General features: G+C 56.7%; 11 protein-coding genes across 11 annotated transcripts; 4 read left to right on the top strand and 7 right to left on the bottom strand.

The window, feature by feature from the left end:
- Positions 1-944: 944 nt before the first annotated feature.
- On the bottom strand, positions 945-3451 carry B0T15DRAFT_533298 (armadillo-type protein). Its single transcript, XM_062869361.1, has one exon. The coding sequence runs from the start codon at positions 3400-3402 to the stop codon at positions 1033-1035; it is 2370 nt and encodes a 789-aa protein (XP_062721534.1). The 5' UTR covers positions 3403-3451; the 3' UTR covers positions 945-1032.
- Positions 3452-4688: 1237 nt separating this feature from the next.
- On the top strand, positions 4689-6823 carry B0T15DRAFT_533296 (uncharacterized protein). The gene is made up of 3 exons (XM_062869360.1): positions 4689-5362; positions 5424-5501; positions 5566-6823. The coding sequence occupies exons 1-3, from the start codon at positions 4842-4844 to the stop codon at positions 6677-6679; spliced, it is 1713 nt and encodes a 570-aa protein (XP_062721533.1). The 5' UTR covers positions 4689-4841; the 3' UTR covers positions 6680-6823.
- A 13-nt stretch (positions 6824-6836) lies between these two features.
- Positions 6837-7642, bottom strand: B0T15DRAFT_556193 (HAD-like domain-containing protein; the record flags this gene model as incomplete). Its single annotated transcript, XM_062870410.1, has 2 exons — positions 6837-7405; positions 7474-7642. 2 exons carry the CDS (start codon positions 7640-7642, stop codon positions 6837-6839), a joined length of 738 nt encoding a protein of 245 aa, XP_062721532.1.
- Positions 7643-7878: 236 nt separating this feature from the next.
- B0T15DRAFT_533289 (uncharacterized protein) lies at positions 7879-9327 on the top strand. The gene is made up of 2 exons (XM_062869359.1): positions 7879-8772; positions 8893-9327. Exons 1-2 carry the CDS (start codon positions 7956-7958, stop codon positions 8922-8924), a joined length of 849 nt encoding a protein of 282 aa, XP_062721531.1. The 5' UTR covers positions 7879-7955; the 3' UTR covers positions 8925-9327.
- B0T15DRAFT_208556 (uncharacterized protein) lies at positions 9085-10481 on the bottom strand. Its single transcript, XM_062862643.1, has 2 exons — positions 9840-10481; positions 9085-9774 (listed from the first exon to the last, which is right to left on the bottom strand). Exons 1-2 carry the CDS (start codon positions 10256-10258, stop codon positions 9171-9173), a joined length of 1023 nt encoding a protein of 340 aa, XP_062721530.1. The 5' UTR covers positions 10259-10481; the 3' UTR covers positions 9085-9170.
- A 931-nt stretch (positions 10482-11412) lies between these two features.
- Positions 11413-11672, bottom strand: B0T15DRAFT_493892 (uncharacterized protein; the record flags this gene model as incomplete). Its single annotated transcript, XM_062866980.1, has 2 exons — positions 11413-11540; positions 11600-11672. 2 exons carry the CDS (start codon positions 11670-11672, stop codon positions 11413-11415), a joined length of 201 nt encoding a protein of 66 aa, XP_062721529.1.
- A 1636-nt stretch (positions 11673-13308) lies between these two features.
- Positions 13309-14742, top strand: B0T15DRAFT_208531 (AMMECR1 domain-containing protein). The gene has a single exon (XM_062862642.1). It carries the CDS (start codon positions 13562-13564, stop codon positions 14393-14395), a length of 834 nt encoding a protein of 277 aa, XP_062721528.1. The 5' UTR covers positions 13309-13561; the 3' UTR covers positions 14396-14742.
- Positions 14743-15131: 389 nt separating this feature from the next.
- Positions 15132-16037, bottom strand: B0T15DRAFT_493890 (P-loop containing nucleoside triphosphate hydrolase protein; the record flags this gene model as incomplete). Its single annotated transcript, XM_062866979.1, has 1 exon — positions 15132-16037. One exon carries the CDS (start codon positions 16035-16037, stop codon positions 15132-15134), a length of 906 nt encoding a protein of 301 aa, XP_062721527.1.
- A 1097-nt stretch (positions 16038-17134) lies between these two features.
- On the top strand, positions 17135-19432 carry B0T15DRAFT_208253 (pyridoxal phosphate-dependent transferase). Its single transcript, XM_062862641.1, has 2 exons — positions 17135-17338; positions 17415-19432. The coding sequence occupies exons 1-2, from the start codon at positions 17285-17287 to the stop codon at positions 18996-18998; spliced, it is 1638 nt and encodes a 545-aa protein (XP_062721526.1). The 5' UTR covers positions 17135-17284; the 3' UTR covers positions 18999-19432.
- On the bottom strand, positions 19379-20640 carry B0T15DRAFT_398312 (Thi4 family-domain-containing protein; the record flags this gene model as incomplete). The annotated part of the gene is made up of 3 exons (XM_062864945.1): positions 19379-19473; positions 19537-20262; positions 20442-20640. The coding sequence occupies 3 exons, from the start codon at positions 20638-20640 to the stop codon at positions 19379-19381; spliced, it is 1020 nt and encodes a 339-aa protein (XP_062721525.1).
- Positions 20641-21714: 1074 nt separating this feature from the next.
- On the bottom strand, positions 21715-23273 carry B0T15DRAFT_208135 (uncharacterized protein). The gene is made up of 4 exons (XM_062862640.1): positions 22735-23273; positions 22583-22681; positions 22391-22524; positions 21715-22319 (listed from the first exon to the last, which is right to left on the bottom strand). Exons 1-4 carry the CDS (start codon positions 22868-22870, stop codon positions 21855-21857), a joined length of 834 nt encoding a protein of 277 aa, XP_062721524.1. The 5' UTR covers positions 22871-23273; the 3' UTR covers positions 21715-21854.
- Positions 23274-24826: the final 1553 nt, after the last annotated feature.

Below are 24826 nucleotides of genomic sequence, written 5' to 3'. Positions count from 1 at the left end.
TTGGATCCCTAGGGAACAGGACAGAATCGTTAGCAATCCTGATGCTATGTATTTCATTTTCGTTTACGCTTCTCCCCACCATGAGCGAGATCTGGTTGTCTTCAGGCACGAAAGGGAGCACGGTTTGTGCACAACGAGGATATGAAATCAGGACAAGGGAGACTCGCATTGTCCTTGCCCTTGGCACCGTTATCGCCTCGTCTAGCGGAATCGGTCTTGCTCCTCGTGTTTGGCATGTATTCGGCTTCCGGTTTAGGACGCTCCACCACAAAATCGTCGCCAAAGCCAGTTATGTCGTAGCCTGATCGCATGGTGTTTGATTTGGAGGTACCTGTGATAGTGTTGTGAGGTCGGGTGACTGGCGAAAACTTGGGCTTTTTGAACGCGCCCAAAGTCGGTGGGAGTGGCAGACACCTTGGAGGTCGCAGAGCTGGAAGAGCAGTGGAAGGAGCGAGGGAGCTTTTCGAGAGTTCGAACCTCGGTCAATTGGTCAGTCGACACGGGAAAGGGAAAGGGGTAGAGCACGATGGTGGTACCCGGTCAATGATGAAGACGAAGCACTGCTCTTGCAGTTTCCAAGTTCCTGCTCCAAGAGAGGTGTGCTTGCCACTTCACGATTTATCGACTCTGACTACCATCATCAGCTCAGCAAAGACTCCATCCTCAAACTCCTGTGCAAAGAGCATTTGGTTTCCTCAGAAGAGACCACCACGGATGGAGCATCCGGCTCTGAGCAACAGTCATCCGTTCCCAAAAGATATCTGCGGGAGAGTACCTGGCATGGATGGTGAAAGAATGTAGTGGCATTTTGCAGGATGAACGCGGTCAGACGTCCCGCACGGCGTACACTCCCTGCACAGGAGGTCAATCAAAGGATGCCGGCTGTATCTGACTGCAGTTAGTTGCGTGAAGGTGGATTACCGCGTATGCAGGGTACCGTCCCATGATGGTCAGTTGGTGAATTCATTGCTCTTGTTCTCTGGGCGCTCTCTGGGTATCATGCGCACGTTAAAATACTTGGGTCAAAGGTAGCTAAGCGGCAGCCGCCACTTCTTCCTTTCTCTTCTTATCCTTCTTTGGCTTTTCCTTCATCTTCCCCCTATCACTTTCACCGTTTGACTCCCTCATTTCCTTCTTCCCCATCTTCTCCTTTTCCTCGTCCTTTCGTGTGACATTGGGCCTAACCTCCTGCTTCTGCTTCAACTCCTTCCCCACTCCCTTTCCCTTTTTCTTGTCCTTTTCATCCTCCACAGCCTTTGGCTTAGGCATAGCCGCAACCCTCTCACCTTCTGGGTCCGTCTCCTTCGCCCATCGCACCCAGTCATGCCGTCGGTGACTCCACAAATCACCCTTCCATGTCCGCCACACATTCCGACCCAACCATGTCGACCGTAGATCCTTCTCTTGTCGCTCTAGCTGCGCCATGATGTTCTCCTTCTGATGAAACGGCACCACCGCCACGCCCTCGCCCTTGGAGGGCGCTGAGACGATGGCGTTGACGATGGCATTCCCGTGCTGCGATGTGGCGATCTCGACGACGTTCGGTAGCATGGCGGCAACCAGGAGTTTGTGGAAGTGCGGGAGTTGTGGCGGAACGGAGAGGGCCTTGGTAAGAATTGCGGCGGTGGCCGCGGAGGAGGTTGCTAGAAGGAGGAGCTGTTCTGACGAGACGGAGAGCAGAGATTTTTGGATAGCCTTGGATGGCTGACCTGGGATGGCGAGGAGAGTCGAAACGACTTGGCTGCCGTGGGACACGAGGGCAGCCCTATTCTTGGCCTCGGGCTGCTGGAATTTCTTTTCCTTAGATTCTGGCTCGGGTGCGGGTTCGTCTAGGATGCAGAGTTTGGGGACCAGGTGGTTCCAGTTGCCGCCGCATGCGGTTGTGAGTGCCTGTAGGAGGGTGCCGAGCTCGGCCGAGGCGCCTCTGACATTGCAGCGCTCGAAGAATGTCCTGATAACATTGAGCCGCCCTTTCTCGATCAGTGATGACATCTCAGGGAGCGATTTCTCGACTGCACTGGCAAGGTCTTCCTTGCTCAACCGGTTGAGCACTTTAATAGCCGGGTACGAGGCAATGTCATTGCGCAGCAGGATCTGGATGCGCGGAGCAAAGATGTTTGCATTGAGTCCCTTGAAAATCTTGCCCGGGCAGTGGGCAATGAGAGTCTCGAGAAGGCGCGACCCGATGGGGTCGTAGAGCATGCTGTTAACAAACTCGCAGGCCTGCGACTTCTCGTCGCCGAACGATGCCGGCGCATCAGGGACCAGCCTCTCAAGTAGGCTCACTGCAGTGTCTTGGTTTTCTTTGTCCTTCTCGTCCTCTTTCTTGGCCGCTTTCTTAGATTTCACAAACAACGACAGCTCCAGATCGACTAATAACTGTAGCGTCGGATTACCAGTAGGGTGCGTCGCCAGCACCCGCAGCGCCGTTGGATCCATGTTAGCTGTCGAGTCGGAAATGATTTTCTGTATCGCCGTCGAAAAGGACGAGGGCACCGCCCTCGCCAACGACTTGAGGCCGCTCGTTGCGGCCGAAGCGCCTTCCACCGTAACATATTCCTTATTCTTGCTCTGCAGCAGCGACTTGGTCCCTGCCTGGTCAAGTGGCCTGCCAGATAGCACGACCAACAGAACTCTCAGGACATGCGAGCCGTACCGGTCGGACAGCAGAAACGAGAGGTGTCCCTCTAGTTCATCCAGGGTCAACAGAAAAAGATCTTCCATGGGCGTCTTCATGGCCTCAACAACTTCATCCGGTTCCTGCTCGTCAGCCTCGCCCATCTCCACGTCCTGGTTGTTCTCCCCCTCCCCACTCAGCTCCTCCGTCACGACCGGTGCGCTCATCAAGAACAGCTTTTCGCAGCAGTGACTCGCAAATCGGTGCGTAACGAGCGTCATGAAATGCCCCGCGAACGCACCGAAGAGTCTCTTCTTCTGCTTGGCGCTCGACAGTAGGATCAAGCGTTCCATCAGGCGCGAGCATGATTGGCTGCTGGCGAGCTTGAGCTCCTTGCCACGGGCCTCGCGGTAGACGCTTTGCAGAAAGAGGTGGCGGTCCTCGGGCGAGGGGAAGTCATTCAGCTCGAGCAGCTCGTCGGCGTGGCGGAAGTACTCTTGTTCCTGCTCGCCCAGCATGCCGAAGAACTCGCGTTCGAAATCCCCGCCGCGACCGCGACTGCTGAGCACGTTTCGTACTGGTTCGTCATCGTCGAAGGGGATGAAGTCGGCGTTTGCGTCAAAGCTGTCGAAGCCATTCGGTTGTTCGCTGTCTTCGCCGCGACGCTGGCGCTTTGCCGAGGGCACTTCGTCTTCAGTGACTTCCCGCTCGCGTTTCTTTCCGAATTTCTTCGCGCGCTTCTCGTCACGAATTAGCTGACGCTTGGACTTCCTGTTCTTTCCCATGGCTGCCGTCAATCGAGTCAGTCCGTCCGGCGAGGTGGTTGAGATGGCAGACGGGAAAGGTACAATACCAGAGAGAAAAATGTTTATCTTATCGCGAGATTAGTGTTCTAACCCTAACCCGTGGCGAGGCTAGGAGCCAAGACTGAAGACCTCCGACTGGCCAAAACTAATACTGCTACTAAGTAGGTAGTAGTAGTACGGATTACCGTGACCTGCTAAGCTTCCTAACGTTGCATCGCTGCCAACCAGACAGAATGCGGCTGCTATTTACCACAGTATCTTCTTCTGTTCGTTTTTCTTTCTTTTCTTTCTCTCAGATTTTCCTACTTCTTAGTCTCACGTTTTATTCTCGTTTTCTTTTGCCTTGCAGTCTCTTCTCTCGTTGATTGGATTTCACTTGCTTTGCTTCTTACACTTAAACTACGTACCTAACTTTACCTATGCGGGTAAGTTTGGTGTACGGCCTTTTTGACAAGGGGGAGGAAGGTTGGGAAGCTTGCGCGTTACCAAACTTAAGACTCTTTCCGGATACCGTAACCCTCACTTTGTTGGATATTAGCGGATCGACTGATCTCGGCATCAGCCAGGCGTAAGTGGCGTATTTCCCCGTCAGTTCGCACAACCACTGCCATTCTTGATAGAGGAGAGATCGTCCAAGGCATACGTGGCAAGGCAGGAGATCGAACAGTTCATCAGGGTGGCTCAGACGCGGATTCTCGGATATTCACGAATAGTTCTTCTAGTCCCAGGTTGGCTGCCTTGACATCAACGTTGGAGAGGGGTGAGTTGCTATAAAAGACTGGGCTTCGACCTCCATCGTCCTTGTGTTACCGGTAGAATGGCAGCCAATACGGATGGTCCCGCGAACCTGAGAAGTACGCTAGCGCGGTCAGTTCTCAGCCCTACGGGACGAAGTCCGCTACCGATATTACGTACTATGCTGTAATGCTTCAACCGGGGACCGGCACCAGTGGTGGACCCCATGATCGATGTCGATGTACTCGGAAAAGCTTTGGTGAGTCTATGCTAAGGAGCTATCTATACCTTACGTAGACAGCGATACAGAGAGCAAGACACAATTTACATACATCGAGGTCTTGTCGGTTGGTCTTTGACGTTTTAAAGGATTTGCGGTTGTTGCGCCATAAGAATTCGTCTTCTTCGGATCCTACCTGGTAGCACGAGTTCCGAGTGTTCAAGTTAGGTGCCTGACCAATCAGCAACGACTGCACCGTTTACAAAACCAGGCAGCAGGGTGGTGTCTCACAATCCGCCAAGCCTCCTCAGCCATGCTGCTGACACCCTCGCCATGTGAGCAGGCGTGGCAAGGTCTGTTGACCGCCCAGATGCCGATCGGAGGAGGGACATGGCAATAGTATTTCAACCGAGACTCGCCGCACTTTGATGCGGCAGACGGGCAGAGGTTCTCAACCCGCCCAATGCCCTCCACCATGTCTGCTGCAGCCGCTGCACCACCGCCACCAGCGAGGCCAAACACGGCCAGCGAAGGCGGCGACACGCGCTTCTTCGGCTCGCAAATAGGGGGCAGGTCCGCCATCAACTACAGCTACACCGACATGCCGTGGAAGCTCATGGCCTGGGACGTCTACCACTTCTTCCAGTACCTCTGGGCCATCCCCTACATTCTGTGGCCGGTTCGCCCCGCCGACTCGGCCGAGCTCAGCGAGCTGTCGCCCACATGGGGTAACCTGTTCTCTATTGCCGTCCATGTCGTGCTGTGCGTGCTGCAACTCGCCGGCATTGTGGCACTCCCATTGCTGTTGGTGTTACCGGTCTGGACCGCGGCAGGACTGGTCGGCCTCTTTATGCTGCTTAACAAAGCGCTGTGTATGCTGCTGAACGGCGAGGGAGTCGAGTACCATTCTGATCCCGAGTACGCACCGGCACGGCCCGAGCATGCCCACGAACAGTGGATCTACATCAATGGGGTGGCAGCAGGGTAGGCTCCAGAGGGTTCCGTCACACAAGTTTTATGTGAAACTGAGCGCGATCAACGACAGGGCACATTGGATGCAGAGCAATCTCAACCGTCTGGCCGTCACTTTCAAACGGCCCATCCTCGGAATCCACAATAAGACGTGAGGCGCCACACACCAGCCCACAGGCAGTTTTAGGAAGATCCCAGGCTCACCGGCAACACAGCTCCGGCATCCTCTTCGACGTGGTTGAGTGTCTCATCCAGCGCAACTGGGGCTACGCAACGAACGACGTGAGAGTCTGCTACCGGATCATCAAGAAGAAACTCTACAACCCGCGCTACTCCAAGGTCATCTTCATCCTTCACTCACAGGGCGGCATTGAAGGCAGTTTGATCCTGGACTGGCTCCTACAGGAGTTGCCTCAGGACCTCCTCTCCAAGCTCGAGGTCTACACTTTTGGCAACGCCGCCAACCATTTCAACAACCCGCATCGCCACATCAGCTCTCAGACCCTGGCCAAACGACACCCCTTCGCCGCGTCGATCGACTCCAACCCGCTCGCCAGCGCGGAAGCGGTCTGTGCTCCGCCGCTCCGTCAACCGCAACCCAAGCCCAGGGCGAGACAGAGGTCTACTGCCGAGCCGTATCCGTACCCCAACGGCACCAGCCACCCCTTGGCGCCCCTCACCACTACCAATTGTAACCCTCCCGTAAATGGAATCAAAACCTCAACGACCACCCCGCACCCTTCCACGCTGTCGGACCGGGCGATAGGCCACATCGAGCACTACGCGCACACAACCGACTTCGTCGCCCTCTGGGGGGTGTTGCACTTTGCCACCGCCTCGCGTTCCTCCCCGACCATCCCGCGCTTCATCGGCCGCGTGTTTGCGCGAACCAGCGGCGGCGGGAGGGGCGGGCACCAGATGGTGCAGCATTATCTGGATGGCATGTTCCCCCTGAAGCGGGACAAGACCACGGGGATGCTGCTTAGAGGCGAGGGTGGCGTGCCGTTGGGGGCGTCAGAGGAGAATGAGTTCATGGAGAGCGAAGTCTCCATCGGGGGTAAGGAGAATGGCGATAGGGAACCGGAGGGGGAGAGTGAGGATGAGGGTGAAGAGGAGCAGGTGGAGGAAGCGGTCGAGATCCATGGGCTGAGTCCTGTCTTGGAGAAGAGGAGGAGCCTTATCAAGGAGAGGAGGGATGAGGAGGGGATGAAGGTGAAGGTCAAGGAGTTGAGTCGGCTGTGGCAGTATCGGAATGGGCGGAGTCCGGAGGACACGCCGCCCGGACTGGTTAGGGGTATGGATGGCGTGGTGAGAAATGCCACGATGTGAGGGCCATTGCGGCGGAATAGGTGCTTACCTTAGGCGGTTTCATGCATGGCGCTGGTGTTCGGGTCTTTTATGACTAGTGGATATTTTATTTTGCAACCCAACCAGATATCTAATCTAAGACTAGATTATCTTCTGATCCAGGAGGCGAGTGTCGTGCTCACGACTGTCTCTTGAGAATCATCTGAACCGCCTCACCAACACTGGAGGCTACCAACGTCGGACGCATATTCTCGCCGATCACGCTCCCAAGTCGATCGATCCACCCCGTTCGCGCCCTGTCAATCCAGCACGACTTGAGCCCTGCGGCGACCGCGCCCAGTGCATCAAATGGATTAGAGCTCACCAGCCACACATCACCAGGTGCTCCCACCCTCCCTACCCCCTTGAGCAGATGGTCATAGGCCTTCCTGTCAGGCTTGAACACTTCCACATCCTCCACACTCACCACCTTTCTAAACGCGCTTGCATACGGCTTCAGATCGGGCGAGTTGTACACCGACGCCTTGAGCACCTCCCCTGTGCCGTTCGAGAAGATGTACGCTTCCGCCTCCGAAGAATCAAGCCCCGAAAGCGCCTCCAAAGCGGGGGGGACGTCGGGAAACACGCGGAGCGCATCGTACGCTTCCATCGCCCTTCCGACGTCGTCCGACGTCAGGCTGAGTTTCATCTCGGCGGCGGCGTGGAGTAGGGAGGCGCGTGTGATGTCGCTGAATGAGCAGTAGTGGCCTTTGGCAGCAGCATGAGCTTCCAATAGATACCTACCTAACTCACAAACGAGCCATCGTAATACTTACCCATGCTATTGATGCGCCAGGTGTACTCGAGCTGGTAGCGCCGCCAGAGCGTCGAGAGTTCCTTGGCGGCTCCATCGTCGACCAACTTGGCGAGCTCGCCCGTGACCGAGTCGGTGGAGAGCAGAGTGCCGTATAAGTCGAAGGCGATGATAGTTTGGGCGGTGGACATGGCTGCTACGGTACTTGCTAGCTCGTCTCGCCTGGTGAGTCGTGGAGGCTCCGGGAGCTGCAATACTGCTTGCATTTGTCCCTGTACACGTGTAAGTGCCGTTACGTCATGCGAGACGGCACTGGGATGCGCAGTGCGGGGAGGGACGGGAGATCGGCGAGAGAGTGGAGGCTATCGTGAGTTTGGGATCCCAGGAGAGCAGGGGTAGGAACATAACAATACGTGGTGAAGATATCCGTTGACATCATGAACATCTAGCTCAGCATTCAACTCACCTACATTATTTACTTTATATCTGCAGTCGGCCACCACTATGGCGGACGACGTGCCGGAGGAGTACAGTTCCAACTACGAACAATTTCGCGAGATCGTCTCCTCGTTCCTGATCGAACGCATCGCGGCGCCCTTATCAAAACCCAAGGCCAAAACCAACAAACGGCGCCCCAAAAGACGCGCCCCTGAGCCCTCCACCACGGGGACGGATAGCATCGACTCGGAGCCTTCAGCAGACGATCTCGCCGAATTCACCTCGTACATCGCAGCCGCGACATTCCTAGCTCTCCCCGAGGACCTGCAATCCCTCACGCACCACGCCTGGGCCGACCACCCCTCCCTCCAGGCCCTCTATACGCCCTTACCCCTGAGCCCCGAGCGCGTCAGCACACTGCTCCAAACACTGGACCCGTCCATCGCCGACTCCCTCGCAGCATACGGCATCACCTCCTCCTCGTCCTCCTCATATGCCTCACCATCACCGCTGCGCGATAACGACCTGAACCTGCGTCTCCCGACAACCACCGAGTTCTTCACGCCAATCATCTCCTCCTACATCAGCACCGCGACCACCCCGCCGCCCCCGCCGGCCTCGACCCGTAAGCAGGCCACGGCCTGCGAGATCTGCGGCCGCGATTGGATCCACCTGACGTACCACCACCTGATCCCGCGGATGGTGCACGACAAGGCCGTGAAGCGCGGGTGGCACCGGCCCGACGAGCTGCAGAATGTGGCGTGGCTGTGCGGCGCGTGTCATCGCTTCGTGCATCGCTTCAGGGGCCACGAGGAGCTGGCGAGGGATTATTTCACCGTGGAGCGGCTGATGGAGGCGGAGGAGGTTAGGCGCTTTGCGGATTGTACGTTTTTGTTGTTCTTTATCCCTCTCTCTCTGTCTCTCTCTCTCTCGATGCCCTGGGATTGCGATTCAGAGAAGCGCAAGGGGGGAAGGCGAGAAGGCTAACATTGATATTCGGTAGGGGTTGGCCGGGTGCGGTGGAAAGCGCGGTAAAGAGCAGTTGAGGAGGCGCAGAGGTGATAGAATCGGGCTGCGTCGTGCACATTGCCTTTGAGTTCATATTTCATCTGCTACCGGTAAGGTAGGTAAGCTAGGTAAACCGCGCCGATACAACCCATCTCAGTTCGATTTACTGCCCAAATAGCCAAATCCAGACACCGGAAACGCCGTCTCATCCAAAAAAGAGAAACCTTCATACAGTTCAGTCACAGCCCTGGAAGCCAGGTGACGCTACAACCGTCACTTCCCTGACTCCAGCCCGGGTGATAAAAGTGCCTCCCTGTCATCCGCATGCCGCCCTTGCGAGTGCTTACCACCACCACCACCACCACCCCCCAGAACCGCGCCGTCATCGTCCTCCCCGTCCGCCTCCACCTCCGTAGCCTCAGCAATCACCCCGCGCTCCGTCACCCAGCTGCGCTGCCGCTGCAGCTCCGGCGCGGGCACTGCCATCATGCCGTGGTGCACAGCCACCTTCCCGCTGCCGACGACCACGCTGCCCGACCGGTTGACCGGGTTGGGGTCGTAGCCCAGTTCCTGGTCGATGGCGCGGTCGACTACTTTCTTGAGGTCGGCCCCACCCGTCGCTGGCTGCGATGGTGGTGGCTCCATCTCCGTCGGAGGAGGGGAGCCGGAGGAGTAGCTGGACAAGCGCTTGGACCAGCGGGGATCGGTCTTGACGGTCCGCGGGTAGGATCGATGCTGGCTGTTGTGACCCAGCTCGACAGAGTCGTGTGGCACGTAGCCTTGGGCCTTTGCGTTGGCTGTCAGGTGGTACTCCTCGTACTTGAGCAGGCGGCGGTACGTGACCAGGGCGTAGACGAGTGCTGCTAGGTTTGCGGCGCTGGTGGTTCCGCGTTAGAAGGACCTTGTATGACGGCGAAGGGGGAAAATTGAATAGGTACTTGCAGCAAACCGCAGTCCAGGGACAGCCCGATGGTGGAGTAATGGCCGTCCATGCGCTGTAGGAACGCGACGATGTCCAGGGCGAGCACGGCAACGGCGAGTGTCAGCTTGACGACCTGGGTGCACACCATCATGAACGGGGTCAGCCGCTCGGTTGCCTTGCGCGCGACCTCGAGTATGGTGAGGATGAGCGCGATGATGTTGAAGCCGACGTTGGTGGCTTCCCACACCACCTCGACGATGGGCATCTCGCCCAGCTTGTTGTGCTCCTCATAGTGCTCGAAGGTCTCGGCCAGGCGGTAGGCGAAGACGCCCATCAGACACAGTAGCACTGCAATCTGGAAGGTCCAGAGCGGGATCAGTATCCTCTTACGCCATCGTGCGCGCGCATATAGCACCTGGTCGAGGTCGATTGACGACATGTTGGCGTGGATGGCACGCAACCGGAATTCTTCGTGAGGCCGCTCAAATTCATCCAGACAGCAAGAGTCCACGGGGCTGTCAGCGACGCCCAAACGGGACGTAGGATCTCACGTAGGATGGAAGAGCGAGCGGCCTGGGCCATCAAGTGCGAGAAAAGACCGAGGCAGAAGAGAAGCCTGGGGGTCGGGCTCTTTAAGGCTCGTCCCGCATCCCGCAGGGGGGGATAAAAAAAATAAGCTGAGAGCTGCGGCTAAGCTTGGGCACCGCCTCTCGACTATCTAGATAGCTCAGGCCTGGAATAGCTGTTCAGCCCTCTCGACGAAGGCGGTGCTAACAGTGAATACCACCCAATAGTGCATGCTGGCCGACGCCACATGTATGCCCATTTCGTGGTGGGAAGCTGCATATTTGCGGGGTCTGTGGTGTAAGCTGAACAATTCCCGCAGTCAGCCCCCAAACCGGCTGCTGTTTGCCGTCATTAGCGTCCAATCTCCGATTTGGCTTTCTGTGCGAATGAGGAAGACGTTTGCGTGAATCATGTCGCAGTACATGATGGAGGGGAAACGTGCAGGATCCGCTGGGAAAGCATCATCAAGACGTCCCCAGATGACTTGCGTAGTAGTTGAGGTGAGGGTTGGGGAGAGCTTGAGAGATCGGATCGGTTCAGTTTCAATTGGATGATTGGATCCGACTGAGTCTTCCAAGTTCCTGCATGAGATCAAGGGTTAGGGTTTATAGTGAACTGCTGCTCAACAGGCCGCAGTGAGGAAAGGGCCCTCATGTTTGCATACCTGGTGTTGAATGCAATAATGGATAAACTGAGGCGAACTTGGCCATAGAAGATTAAGTACAACATCTTGGTGTATTCTCCCGACTGCACCACTTCCTCCCCTCTCCACAGCCCAGTAACAAACAGCTGAACTGAGTAGCCGTTACAAAATAGTCTGGCTTCCTCCTTCTCCTTGTTCAAATTAGTTGCCGTGGCCGGGCCGCGTGCAAGCTCGATGATCGAACAATCGAGACACCGGTGGGTTGGCGACGAGTATTCGGATATACGTTGTCTCCCGATCGACGTTCGGACTCTATTACTTTCGGTCCAGTGCGACCTTGGCTCTCATTCCCCGTCCCGATTATGTGGTGAAGCGAAACCCGGTTAGATGCCCTTGGCTTTGGCATCTTGGTTAACCTGGGAGGACTCGAAAGGGACAATGTTGCCGCTCGCGTCCGACATGGATGGGGTGGCAGGGTCCACGGTGTTGATATTTTGACGCTTGACGGGAGCTAGGAGACGTTGGTTAGCACGAGGATCTAACAACTCAGGCACTCTCGATGTCACAAACCCCCATTCCCGACCGCGGGATAAGCAAATGCCATAGAGGCAAAGGCAAGGATGGTGGCAATGGCGAACTTCATGTTGGCTAATCCGAAGGCGAACGGAGTGGACGTGCGAGTCAAAGAATGAGGACAATGTGTCGACCGGCGACGGACAGGAATGTGTACTGAAGAGAAGGAACGAAAGAAAGTAGGGAAAAGGAGCAAGTTGGAGAGAGAGCGATGGGGAGTGGAAAGGATGGGGTCGGACAGAGCATTGAGTCAGGAAGGTATTTGTATGCTCCAGCAACAGCTTGATGGTTATTGTGATTAGGACATGCAATGCCTGGTGGACAACCTGCGTTTCAGACGAAGCATCCTAAGAAGAGATGACCACTGCCCAGCCTTGGGGCCGTTCCGCCCTCCCTTGTTGTTCAGCCGAGCGCTTCTGGGGACTTCTTAGGACAAGGCACAGCCCACTTGGGCCCAGCTGTTTCCGATCCGCAGGTTCTTCCCAGGAGTTGAACAAAATGAAAGGACTGACGCCGGACTCGAAGTAAACATGTGGCCCTAGACGATGGAACGTATGTACTATACTGTACCTGCCCAACTTTGATGCTGCCCAGCTTTGAGAGATCAAAGTCCAGACCGGATGAGAACGATGGAAGTCACCATCGTTGCATTCCGCACCGTATGTGGGCGCTGTCATCCAATGTCACCGTTTCCTTGGACGTCAAAGTCAAAACGAGCTTAATCATCGGGCGGGAGCGCGGGGAGGTCTGGACTCTCAGACTCTGGAGCAGTCCATGGGCGGGTCCAGCAGAGCGAAGCTTTCTGAAGCAGGGAGGTGAAACATCAATTGTATCCGCCGTCAAGAGGCGCCCCCGGAACACACAAATCCGGTCCTTGGGCGTCAGAGATCCTCTGCGGGTAATCCTGTCTTCCGTGTCGCAGGATGTTGGAAAGGGAACCGGATCTCTGTCACTTAAGAGATGTCATGACGCGTTCTGGTGAACGTAACGGTAGCAATGGCTGGTGTTTTGCGACGGAGCCGATGAAACGAGAACACTAGTAGTGCTGCAGATCCGTACGGATAACTTTAAGAGTCTGAACTTTAACGCCTAGTGTAACTCGTACAACGCTTTGCAGCTGGCTGCAACTGCGGCCAAGACACCAACCATGACCTCCAGTCTCAAGATGAGCTCGAAGTCTTCGCATCACGATGGCGGTCGAAGAAATCTTGCTCTCAGTGACTCGGTGCTGAAGATAGATAGGCACAAGGAAGTGATGCTGTTGTCGACTTCATATAGTAATCGAGTATCGCGGCGTTGTCGGGGAACTGAGTTACCTAGCACGCCTAGGTACAGACCTAACCGGGCTCCTAGTACCTAGGTACTTAGGGAGGAGACGGCTGGAAACTCTGTCTCAACTACCTAGTATGTTAGGACCGCAGTGCTGCCTGGACAATGTCATCCGAGCCGCGACCTCGAATTCACGTTACGTCCGTCTTTGGCAGAACGATGTTCCCAATGGGGGTGGTCATCGGCTCGGAAGTCCAGACGTGTGGGGAGAAAACCGTGAAGGCTTTGGCCCGGTCTTAGCGACAGACCGGCGGGCTACACTAAGGGCAGCTGGCGCTGTGGGGCTCAGGCCCACATTAGAATTCGCCGGGCGATAACGTTAGGTGCTGGCTTGGCAGTTGTCTTATCGGAGCAGCCCTCAAGGTTCCGGGCTGCATCTCACAGCCTTACCTCCGCGCCGCCCCACACCTGACTTCTTCCCCTCCTATTCCCTCCCCGCGGCGGACTTGCAAAGTCGTGTGGCTTCCTGGGTAACCACTGCATACTCTGCTGGTATCCTCGAGAGAAAACCCTCTCGTTCTGCTCACTCATTTCCCCTCGCTTGAGTCTTGGCCGTTCACCCACCTGTTCGCTCTCACAACGTATTCCGTACAACCAATTCGACCAGGGCCAACCCGTAGTTACCTCACCATGGCCACGGTCGAGCACTGCCTCTACTGCTTCGAGGCCTTGGCCGCCAATCTCGAGGACCGCAAGCCCATGACCCTTACCGAGGTACAGAAGTCCTGGGCCGAGTACACGCGCTCCGCCGAAGCGGAAGCCGACGATGCCGAAGATGCCGCCACCGGCAGCAAACTGCCCAAACGCCTCCCCGCCCTACGCCGGATCACGGAGGCCTCGTCTTCTTCAACAAGCAGCGCATCCTCCGCGTCCAACAGCACCCTCTCCCTCGGCCCAGACACCCCGGCCACTTCCACCTCCTCCGTCTCCGCGCCGCCCGAGCCCGAGCCCATCACCGAATCCCCGCTCTTCGTAACGTGGAACACCATCTCCGCACGGCACGGGGAGCGGTCCCTGCGCGGGTGCATCGGCACGTTCGAGCCACAAGACCTCGACGAGGGGCTGTCCTCGTACGCGCTGATCTCGGCCTTGCAGGACATGCGGTTTAACCCAATCACGGCGCGCGAGCTGCCGTCGCTCGAGGTCGCCGTCACACTGCTGACCGACTTTGAGGACGCCGACGACGCGATGGACTGGGAGCTAGGCATACATGGCCTGCGCATCTCGTTCTACTACCAGGGCAAGCGCTACGGTGCGACATACCTCCCCGATGTGGCGGTCGAGCAGGGGTGGACGAAGGAGGAGACGATCGTGAGCCTGATGCGGAAGGCCGGTTGGGTTGGGAGGAAGGACAGGTGGCAGGACGTGGACCTCAAGGTAGTCAGGTACCAGGGGAAGAAGGAGAGCTTGGAGTATGGGGAGTTTAAGAGGTGGAGGGACTGGGTGGAGAAGGCTGGGCAGTGATGGATTAGGGTTTCTGGTACAAGGGCGTCAAGGAGGTTTAGAGGTGAGGACCTTGAGGGCCGGTTTTTAAGAGGATACAGGGTCGGTCATGAATACGGAGTTGAGGGATATGGGCTGGTGGCGTTAGGAAGAGGTTATAGGACGTAATGCCGAGGCCATCTACCGGAATTTCTGGCTAGCTATTTAGCAAGATTTATCAAGAGGCATAATAGGTTCTCGCACATGGAGGAGGGACAGGCACTAAGTTTCTGGAATACGTATTTCTTTCAATATGCAAGGTTCACACGTAGCGAACCGGTTTCGGAGTGATGCATATCTTACCTAGTGACGACTCCAGTGCTTGGGCACCTCAACATCTTCACTAATATAGGGGAATAGGACTGTTTGAATGAACTGGACATCTTCTGTCCAAGACACGCAGTTCGTTTGTGACGCCAATTCCTTTCATCAATGACAAAAACAATGATGTACAAGTAACAAACAAGGCAGCGTGCCCTAGAACCAACCCAGATCAAAAGAGACACCGGCAACGCCCCCGCTTCCAACGAGTCCAACAATTCAGGAAAGACAGATGTGCAAGTCGCTTCCGGCAAAATCCCAGACAACCATGGTATCGCGCGCTCTGCAGCTCCCAAGCTCCGACCCAAAAAAGTACACCCGCAGACCCCTTACTCAAACCCTACAAGAAAAGCCCTCCCAAACTCAGCAAAAAACAACACGTCAAACCCCCTTGTTCCTACCAGCACCTCAACTTCTTCCAAAACCCGCCGTTCCCCCGCGCAACACGATCCCCCTTGATGTTCGGCCCCCGCATCCCTGTACCCCTCCCACCACCATTACCACCATCACCACCACCCTTCTTCTCATCCTCCTCGTCCCCGGGCGGCAGCGGCGTGAGGGGCTTGGTCATGCCCCGGCTGTTGGCGGCCAACTCGGCGTCGGTAACGCCCATCTCCGCCAGCCGGCGGGCCTCGACGACGCGGCGCACGATCAGCGCGAACGTCTCCTCGATGTTGACCTCGAGGCGCGCGCTCGTCTCCATGAAGCCGCACCCGTGCTTGCGCGCCCAGTCCAGCCCCACGGCGGCGGGCACCTGGCGGCTCTCCTGCAGGTCGCACTTGTTGCCCGCGACGATCTTGACCGGGGGGATGGTCTTGGCGCCCGAGCCGGCGCCGCCGGTGGGCCGGAAGCTGTTGAGGTGGTGGATGTCGGGCATGGTGGGCGCGATGTTGAGATTGGTGAGCCCCGCGCGGCGGGCGCGGGCGGCGTTGTCGAGGCGCGTCTCGGCCTCCATGTCGATCAGCTCGTTGAAGTAGTTGAGCGCGTCGAGCGAGTCGCGCGACGTGATGTCGTAGACGAGCAGAAAGGCGTCGGCGCCCAGGTTGGACGACGCCCACATGCCGCGGTACTCCTCCTGCCCGGCCGTGTCGGTCAGGCTGAGGTGGTACACGACGCCGTCGATCCGCCGCGTCACGCTGTAGCTGTCCTCGATCGTCGGGTCATACTCGCTGGTCCACTGGCTCCGGACCAGGCGCAGCGTGATGGAGGACTTGCCGCACCCGCCGTCGCCGCAGATGGTGATGGAGATGGGCACCGGCGGCTGTGAGGCGTCGGAGGCCGAGGGCGCATGCGGTGGCTTCATTTTGAGTGTTCGCCTTTGGGTGTGGGTTGGTATTATTTTGTGAGAAGGGACCGCCTTGCACTCATATGCGGTGCGGTGCGCGGACCGCGGGTCGGCCTGGCGGCGATGATGTAAACGCTTGTCGATCTTGTGCAACAAGCGTCCCTGGGAGGGTGACGCACGCTGGTCTGCGGTCTTTGTTGGGAATGCTAGGCAAGAGAGTGAGGAAATTGGCTAGACGCTTCTGACACGGCCGTGGAACGCTCCCGTCGCTGTTTGGTAGGTGACGGCGCTCGCTTGACTTGGACAATCGGGATCGTGTTCGACCACCGCGTCGCAAGTTAACCTTGGGGAGCCGGAGCAGTACACGTGTTGCAAAGGGAGGAAGAGGGAGAAAAACAAGGAAAAAGAACGAATAGACCCGAAATGAATGAAACAGCGCACGGCAGTGCTGTGCTGTGACGCCGAGGAATGCCCAATCCAGGGCGTGGGTGGTGGAAGGCGAGCGCAACAAAAGCTAAGGCAGGTCGCGACAAAATCCGGCTATATGTACTGTGTGCTCCTGTCGGGCTTCTTCGAGGGTTTCTAAAGCTCTAGATGCTCGGGAACACCGAAATTGACTGGCGCCGAGATAAAATGAGCCAGCTTAAGGAGACTCAAGCGCATAGTTGCCATGGCATCCCGAAAAAGAAGCAGATATAAGAATGGTCATAAGAAACTTTCTTCGGATTATAACCCCTGGCCTGCAGGATCATGCTCAAGTTGGAAGCTCATCTGAGCTTTGGTATGCACACTGCTAGAACCCTAACCCTCACAGTTCTCTCCCCCCACTACTAGTGGTACCCCTCTCCCCCTTTTCCCTTTTCCCCCTTTTCCCCCCTCCGTCAATACACCCTTGCTTCCCAGCTCTCTGGGCTGCGGGGAAAACGCCGATAATGTACTACATCAGCAACCGGGGACCGCATGACTTTTCCTGTGCGGAAATCTCTGGCGTAATAGCGCTAATTATCATTCCCACGTCTGTAATGCACCAAAACACCGAGGCTTGGAGCCAAGGACGGTGGATCATGGCTCGGCAAGATGTGGGGGTCGTGGGCTGTTACGGAGCAGTACCTACCCGAGCACTGCCGGCCGAGCCGGAGCCGGAAAGCAAAAATTCAACACTTACCATGGTCCACTGCCCGCCCGTACCGGCTCCTGGACATTGTCTCCGAGTTCCACCCGAACCCTGTTTTTGATGCCGGACGCCGTGTCCCTGATCCGAAAAGATGAATGGAATCGACGGAAACAAGCCCCTGAACAGGGCGGACGAGGTCGAGCGTGTAAGTTGGCCCCGTACTTCTACTTATTTTTTTACCGCCCTTTTCCCCCGGAGCACATCACTAATGTGATTTCCAGCTTATTGATGCCGTGAAGGCCCTGATTATCCCCTTCATCAGGGCAGCCGATGAGGCAGTCCCGTCGAGAGCCGCTGGAGAGCTGCTCCCCAACAGCCAGGGGGCCGTTCACAACGCGCTCATCGACTCCCGGAGACCTGAGGATTTGGTGCGGGAACTGTCGTTACGTCTGCCCCAAGGCGAGGGGCTCGGCGAGGACGGACTGCTTCAGACCATCAGCGATGTGCTCAAGTACAGCGTCAACACGTGGGACCAGGGCTTCATGGACAAACTGTATGCCAGCACCAACCCGGTTGGGGTGATCTCGGAGCTGCTCCTGGGAGTGCTAAACTCGAATGTGCACGTGTACCAGGTCTCGCCGGCCCTGACAGTGATCGAGAAGCACACGGCTAAAACGCTGGCCGGGCTCTTCGGCTTTACGGGTCCCCGCGCAGGAGGCGTGACCTGCCAGGGAGGCAGCTCGTCCAACCTGACGTCGATCGTCATCGCGCGCAACACCCTCTACCCGGAATGCAAGACCCAGGGAAACAGCAACCGCTCGTTCGTCCTCTTCACCAGCGTCCACGGGCACTACTCGGTCGAGAAGGCGGCCGTGACGTGCGGGCTGGGCTCGTCGGCGGTGTGGACGGTGCCGGTGGACGCAAGAAGCGGGAGAATGGACGCGTCGGCGCTGCGCAGCCTGGTGCAGCGCGCGCAGGCCGAGGGCAAGACGCCCCTGTACGTCAACGCCACGGCCGGCACCACGGTGCTGGGCTCGTACGACCCGTTCGAGGCGATCGCGGCCGTCTGCAAGGAATTCGGCCTCTGGCTGCACATCGACGCGAGCTGGGGCGGGCCCGCCATCTTCTCGGCCGCCCATCGCCACAAGCTCCGCGGCTGCCACCTCGCCAACTCGCTGACCGTCAATCCGCACAAGATGATGAACGTGCCCGTCACCTGTTCTTTCCTCCTCGGCCCGGACACCGCCGTGTTCCACCGGGCCAACACCCTCCCTGCCGGCTATCTCTTCCATTCTTCTTCTCCATCTTCTTCTTCACCATCACCTCCACAGATAACATCAACGGACAACGAAAAACCAATTCCCGAAATATCAGCGCAACCACCACTCGGGAAAGAAGAGGACGTTCAAAAAGAAGAAGAAGCAGAAGAAGTCTGGGACCTCGCAGACCTGACCCTGCAATGCGGTCGCCGCGCCGACAGCCTCAAGCTCGCCCTGTCGTGGATCTACCACGGCGCCGCCGGCTTCGAGCGACAGGTCGACCACGCCTTCGCGGTGGCGGCGCACCTCGCCGAGCTGGTGTCGCAGCGCGACGACTTTGTGCTGGTGTCCGAAAACCCGCCGCCGTGTCTGCAGGTGTGCTTCTACTATGCCCACGGCGGGAAGGTGGCGGAGGATCACCAAGTCAATACGGCGCGGACGCGGGCCATGGTGCAGAAGTTGGTGAGTAGGGGGTATATGGTGGATTATGCGCCCGGGGAGAGGGGCAGTTTCTTTAGGGTTGTGGTGAATGCGCAGACTTTGAAGACGACGGTGGAGGGGTTGGTGAAGGCGCTTGTTGCGATCGGGAGGGAGGTTGTTGGTTGAGAGAGGGGTAATGGGTAATGGATAGGTAGGTAGATGGGGGGTTGGAAAAGGGGTCCATGTAGAATTGATGTAATCCGTAAGGTGAGGTATTGCGAGATACAGGACAGACAACACCGGGGGTTGATAACTCTCGTATACGGATACCCAACTTCACAATGCGGCAGAGGGCCATCACAAGGAGAAATGGTGCGGCTGTCCCTTCATCAGATACTGTGCATCCATTGTAGTAGGAAGCATGTATTGAGCCTCAACGAGCGACGTGGTGGCGTGATGAGCATCCGTTAACAGAAACATAACCCATTGTTACCAATGGACCCGAGTTGTATACAACCGCTATCCCTTCAACGGCATAAATAAACCCCCCAGCTTTCAATCCTAGCTCAGAATTCGTTCTGCTTCTTGCGCAGATCGAACACACGGATCGCCTCCTCGGCAGCCTTTACGCCGCTGAGCGCCATGGCACCAAACGTCGGGCCTGGTTGCCATTGTCAGCCAACTGAAAATACCATTACCACCACGGCCAAACTTAGGCACTTACCCATGCGGTTCGCTCCATCGATCTCAGACAGCTCCATGCCGCCCACAATCAAGCCTGGCACGATCTCGCGCGTGTTCTTGACAATGGCATCCTCGGCGCGCTGCATGTCCAGGCCGCGCATGCCGCCCAGCTGCTCGAGCTGCTTCATGCTGACCAGCCGCTTGACCGAGAAGGCGCCAAACGGGCCGTCGTGGCCCGTCGTCGAGATCACGACGGGCGCGTTGATGGTGTTGGGGTCCATGCAGCTCTGGTCGTCGTGATGCATGGACACGAGCGTCCAGTTGGTCACGACGCCGGCAACCCTGACGGCTGCTCCTGCTGCTGCATCCTCATCCCCATCCCCATCCTCGCCTCCTCCTCCGGGACGGGTGATGAGGTCCTCGACGGCGGTGGCATTGAACAGCTTGACGTTCTCCATGGCCAGCACCCTGGACAGTACGGTGCTGGTGAACAGCGCGGCGTGCTTGACGACGACGTAGTCGCCCTCGTCCTCGTACGGGACGCCGACCTCGCGTAGGAACACGTCGGCCGGCTTGCGCATCACCATGGCGCTGAACAGCTGCCCGCCGAGCCACGCGCCGCCGCCGGGGCTCACGCTCGCCTCGATCAGCGTGATGCGCAGGTCCGGCCGCAGCTTGCCCAGCGTGTACGCCGCCGACAGGCCGCACGAGCCGGCGCCGATGATGACGATGTCGGATTCCGCGTGCCGGTCGAGGTCGGCGAAGTCTGTTTTTTATTATGATTATTATTAATCAGAGACAAAAGCCGGTAAGTGATTTATGGGAAGCTGGTGGGATATAAAAAAATAAAACAAAAAAAAAAAAAAAAAAAAAAAAAAAAAAAAAAAAAAAAAGAAGCTAGAAAGAAAGAAAACAAGAAAAAGGGGTGGCAGGGAGAAGACAAACATCGTCGGGTCATGGCGCGCGAAACGGTGGATTCCCGGATGGGTTCAAAGGAGAAGTTCTCCCAGTGGCCCATCATATCGGCCAGCGGCTTGCTCAGGCCCTCGGGGGTGTGGTCGTCAACAGTGGCATCCTGGCCCTTCTTGGAGGCAAAGGCAAGCTGGGCGTGCTGCTGAGCAGGAGACACGGCTGAGGGAGCCATTGCTGCTTCTGTCGTTGTTTACTCGAGACGAAGTCTTTTAAAAAGGTATATATGATCTGTCACTGTCAGCATGCTGCTGGGTTCCAAGGGAGAAGAAGGGGAGAAGAAGCATGATCCTTTCGCTGGTATTATCCAGATCAAGTTTTCCGCCGTGTAATCTCAGCCGTTCCGGCCGCTGTCGTGGGCTTACTACATCTGCTCGTCCAGGGAGAGATGACAGACTTTGCAGACGGTCCGCCACGCCGACAACGACCGGATTGGCACCGGCTCATGCATCCAGATAGTTACCTGAAGATGTGGAAGTTTGATCATCGTAGGATAAGACACCATCGAAAGGCCCGTAGGGCTTCTTCGTCTCGAGAGTGGGACGGCATCATGTACCCAGACGAGAACGTCAGTCTGGCCTGTGGTTAGATGACCTCACGACTAGGACGGGGAAGAGTGCAATGCGCACGACACTTCAGAGTCGTAGAGTGACTGGGTCAACGCAGGACCGAGTCAAAGAGGCACGTCGAGAAACCGGATGTTGTTTGATACAGTTGTTTGCTTCTGAGGAAAAGGGAGGATGGAAGTTCAGTTGAGCTATACAAAGGAGATGCTCTCTTTATAGCTTCCGTCTTCACCTCTCAGCTGTATCACGGCTGATCGCGGCTCATTGACAACCCCCCACGACCCCTCTTTGCTTCCATATGCTCAGTAGCATACCCCTGTAGACGATCTACACCAACGAATCGATGGGGATGCTCAAGGGGAGGGTCACTGACAGTCCAATGACGATATCACTTAGACACGGACTGCTCGCGGGTGCTACCCCAAGCTGTCCCTTCTCCTCTTTCCGGCAGGGATCGAGCTTGTAGTCGTTCCGGTCCGCGTACTGCGGCTAATTGCGGGTATGCTGTGACAATGTGAAATGACCCAATGCGAGCAAGAGTCATGGGAACCCGCTCAGTCCACTCCGGCCCCTCCGGCCTGCATCCCGATTCCGACCTCCCGCGCTAACCCGACATCGGAGTGGGGGTTATTATTAGTAGGGTGCGTTTTGACATCCTTTGCAACTTTGCGTCTTGGTAGCATCACAGAGTGGGATCCGGAAGAAGGAGGGTACGATTAAAGCTGGAGTCCCAGCGTCGCCTTTGCCGTAAGGTTAGAAATTAGGGGAAGGAAGGGAGAATTTAACCAGGGAAACACCACCAGGACCAGAATGTTAAAAAGGATTACAACCCCAAGACGACACAGACCATTGCCGCAAGCCCAATAGCCCAGATCCAGCCCACAGTCATGCAACGGGCACCGGCCGCCGTAACCTCTGGAGGTGCCGCAGTCGTCGGCTTATAAGGCGTATTCGTCGCCGCCAACGTAGGTGAACCCGTCGAAGAGGTAGACGACGGCGCGTTGGGATCCCCAGGCGGACTGCTCGTGCAGCCGGTGACTGTAGACGTGCTGGTCACGGTCGTGGTCATCGGCACCAGCGTGGCGTTACCAGACTCGGAACAAGATCCTGATATGCCGGGGCTCGAAGTACTACCTCTGTATGGGCTACCTGTGTATGGGCTACACCGGCCGCAAGACTCGCCAGGGGTACAGGTCGGAAAGGTCCCTGTATACGTCGATGAGGTGCAGGTGTCGCAGCGCTGAATTGTGATGGTGACGGTCGGGTCGATTGCGGCTGCGCACGATGTCTGGCATCGGCCAAGTCAGTGTTAGTTCGTCTCCATCCGGCTTTGATAGAGACCTCCCCGAGATTGCTTACCACCGTGACTGTCGCTGCATCACCGAGTGACGGGGTTGGGCTCATTACACAGGGATAGCAGGGCCGGTTCGTCGACGACGTCGCGCAGATAGAGTGTGTTAGCGTGGACACGGACTCAGTGATGGTTTCGGTCACTGTGGACGTGGTCAGCGATGGCGCTCGGAAGAGGAATCTGAGAGCTGCCTTAGGTACCTGTTGATCCGTCCGGACAGACCTCAGTGACCTCGGCCATAAAGATCATCTTCATGCCAACGCAAGCGTTGCACTGAGGCCCCGGGGCGGGATATTTTGCTGAGTTCCCCTTCAGTACTGCCTGCAACTGTGCCAGTGCCCTGTTCACGTACCAGCCATGTCCAACCTTGCCGGGACCCCGCTACTTGCTGCGTCCAAAGCATCGTCGTGGGTGAAAGACACGGCGTCACCGAGGGCGAGGATTAGAAGGCTGGCAAGGGCCAGGAATGCAGCCTGCTGGATGCGCATGGGAGCGTCCGTCAAGGGTGAAAAATGTCAGTTCAGCTACTGACAAAGGCAGTATGCTACACTCAACAACAATATCGATTGAGCTGAGGTCCAGAGGTGGAAGTCCAAGGGCAAACTAGAGAAGAAGGTGTTCTAACCCTAGGGCAAGGAAGTTATATGCCGTGTCATCACAGCGGTGGTGGCAGCATTGATATTAAGGGTGTTCAGGGTGACAACCACGACATTATTGCCCAACATAGTACCCCCGGGGAATGGGAGGCAGCAATCTCGCTGGGTTAGTCTTGCTTCAGTGAGCGTTACCCGAAATAAACAACTGAGTCGATCCAGGGGTGCAGTGTAGGACAACCCATCCAGGTCATCTCTTACTCTCCGCAGAAAGCCATCTTGCTCTGTGTCTCTTCATTGCCTTAGACTCTCTCTTTTACAGAGAATATTGCTTATTATACTCCCCCCGCGAAGCAGGCGACCTCCTCATTGAAGGTAGCGCCGAAGGGGAACGTGATCGTTGTGTTCAGGAGAAGGAAGAGACGCAGAGACGCGGTCAGACTTTGGAGTGCTCCCGGGTAACAACAGCTCTAGATCTCGTCAACTGTCTCCCCAGATGTCCTACCAAGCCACGATCAACGACGTTGCCGGCTATCAGCGCACACAGGAATTCAGGCAACCATGAGAACGCTTGGGGGTTTGGAACTCCGGAGCCGTGCTAGGGTCCTGCGGATATATGGCTGCCACAGCTGAACAAAAACCCGTCAAACAGTTCGGCGGTGGCCACCAAGACGCCCGAAACTGTCTGCTGCGCAGTCCCACATGTTGGCGCTGTTAAGGCCCAGCATTTCTGGGATACCTGCAGGTGCCCGTGTGCCACATTCGGCATGTCGGTCTCGCTGCCCGAGGGACGAGCGCAACGTCGCACAAGTCTCGCGTAGAGCGCGAAACTGCGCGCTCCCAAGGCAACGTCTGCGCTGGAGGAGCGAGCGACTCAGCGATGCGAATGAAATCGGTGAATCCGGCGGATTGTGCCAGGAGTATCGCGGCTCTGCCGCAGAGCAAGAGTGACCAGTGAACCGTGGAACGAGTGCTTTTCTTATTTTATGATTTAGCTGTCGGCTGGATGCTCAGGATGCGGCTCAGATACGGTTGCTGTTTGCGCACGGAAGGAAAGCTGTTGTAAGTCGTGTATGTCACTGTTCACTGTTCAGGGAAAAAGAAGATTGGTCAGCCATCCCATCCAACACCGCCCGTGGATGTGTACGATGGGTCAACGACAGATAGTTCTGACAGATTCCTGGCACCATCCAGGTTTGCGCTGATGATGAACTGACGAATGCCGTACGTAAGCAATGCCTGAGGATGACACAAGTGCTAGCGAGAAGCGAGTGAAAGAGATTTCAGATCGGGAAATCGAGGACGCGAGCAGTTTTTAGTGGCTTGGTAAAAGGCCACAAACTGTGAAGCGTGCCTTCCCTCACTCAGCGTTTCCATGAGATGACCTGCAGCTATGTACCTGCTGCTACCGTGACGGCTAAGCATGCAACCTAATGCTGACTACGTATGCACCTTCCCAGCGGAACTATATGGAATGTGAACATTGGCGAAGTTGCGAACACCGAGCGGAGTCCAAAGAGCATGGGTATCTGGCTGAAAATGACGATTTGGAATGCTCACATCGTCAGCACACTGGAAGATTGAGTCAGTGGCAGTCCTTTATAACAGTTTTCTCCTGGGTGGGATGTGGAAGGTACGGTGAACATCGGTAATCGGCGTTTGCGCATCGGCGTTTAACTGGCCGTTTCCCGATCCGGGCCGGCTGGCAGGTCGTCGGCGACACCGCTACATCATCTCAATGATCCAATCTCCTAGGGCATCTCAGTCAACATCTGCCAAGGTGGTACACGTTACCTAAGAAGTTTTCAGGTCCCAGAAAGAATGCTTATGTCATAACGGCCCCCTGATTAG

This window comes from Chaetomium strumarium (genome assembly GCF_033439665.1).
Source record: "Chaetomium strumarium strain CBS 333.67 chromosome Unknown B0T15scaffold_4, whole genome shotgun sequence".
Classification (NCBI taxonomy): Eukaryota; Fungi; Ascomycota; class Sordariomycetes; order Sordariales; family Chaetomiaceae; genus Chaetomium; species Chaetomium strumarium.
Note: the sequence above shows the minus strand (reverse complement) of the source record. Positions and strands in the feature narration are given on the sequence as shown.

Coding starts and splice junctions, on each gene's coding strand:
- B0T15DRAFT_208253 (XM_062862641.1), top strand. CDS start 17,285: ATGAATGGAATCGACGGAAACAAGCCCCTGAACAGGGCGGACGAGGTC. Junction 17,339..17,414: donor GGGCGGACGAGGTCGAGCGT/GTAAGTTGGCCC, acceptor TGTGATTTCCAG/CTTATTGATGCCGTGAAGGC.
- B0T15DRAFT_533296 (XM_062869360.1), top strand. CDS start 4,842: ATGCCCTCCACCATGTCTGCTGCAGCCGCTGCACCACCGCCACCAGCG. Junction 5,363..5,423: donor ATCAATGGGGTGGCAGCAGG/GTAGGCTCCAGA, acceptor GATCAACGACAG/GGCACATTGGATGCAGAGCA. Junction 5,502..5,565: donor CTCGGAATCCACAATAAGAC/GTGAGGCGCCAC, acceptor CCGGCAACACAG/CTCCGGCATCCTCTTCGACG.
- B0T15DRAFT_208135 (XM_062862640.1), bottom strand. CDS start 22,870: ATGCGCATCCAGCAGGCTGCATTCCTGGCCCTTGCCAGCCTTCTAATC. Junction 22,525..22,582: donor CTGTCCGGACGGATCAACAG/GTACCTAAGGCA, acceptor CCACGTCCACAG/TGACCGAAACCATCACTGAG. Junction 22,320..22,390: donor ATGCAGCGACAGTCACGGTG/GTAAGCAATCTC, acceptor GGCCGATGCCAG/ACATCGTGCGCAGCCGCAAT.
- B0T15DRAFT_208556 (XM_062862643.1), bottom strand. CDS start 10,258: ATGTCGTCAATCGACCTCGACCAGGTGCTATATGCGCGCGCACGATGG. Junction 9,775..9,839: donor TCCCTGGACTGCGGTTTGCT/GCAAGTACCTAT, acceptor CGGAACCACCAG/CGCCGCAAACCTAGCAGCAC.
- B0T15DRAFT_533289 (XM_062869359.1), top strand. CDS start 7,956: ATGGCGGACGACGTGCCGGAGGAGTACAGTTCCAACTACGAACAATTT. Junction 8,773..8,892: donor GGTTAGGCGCTTTGCGGATT/GTACGTTTTTGT, acceptor GATATTCGGTAG/GGGTTGGCCGGGTGCGGTGG.
- B0T15DRAFT_208531 (XM_062862642.1), top strand. CDS start 13,562: ATGGCCACGGTCGAGCACTGCCTCTACTGCTTCGAGGCCTTGGCCGCC.
- B0T15DRAFT_533298 (XM_062869361.1), bottom strand. CDS start 3,402: ATGGGAAAGAACAGGAAGTCCAAGCGTCAGCTAATTCGTGACGAGAAG.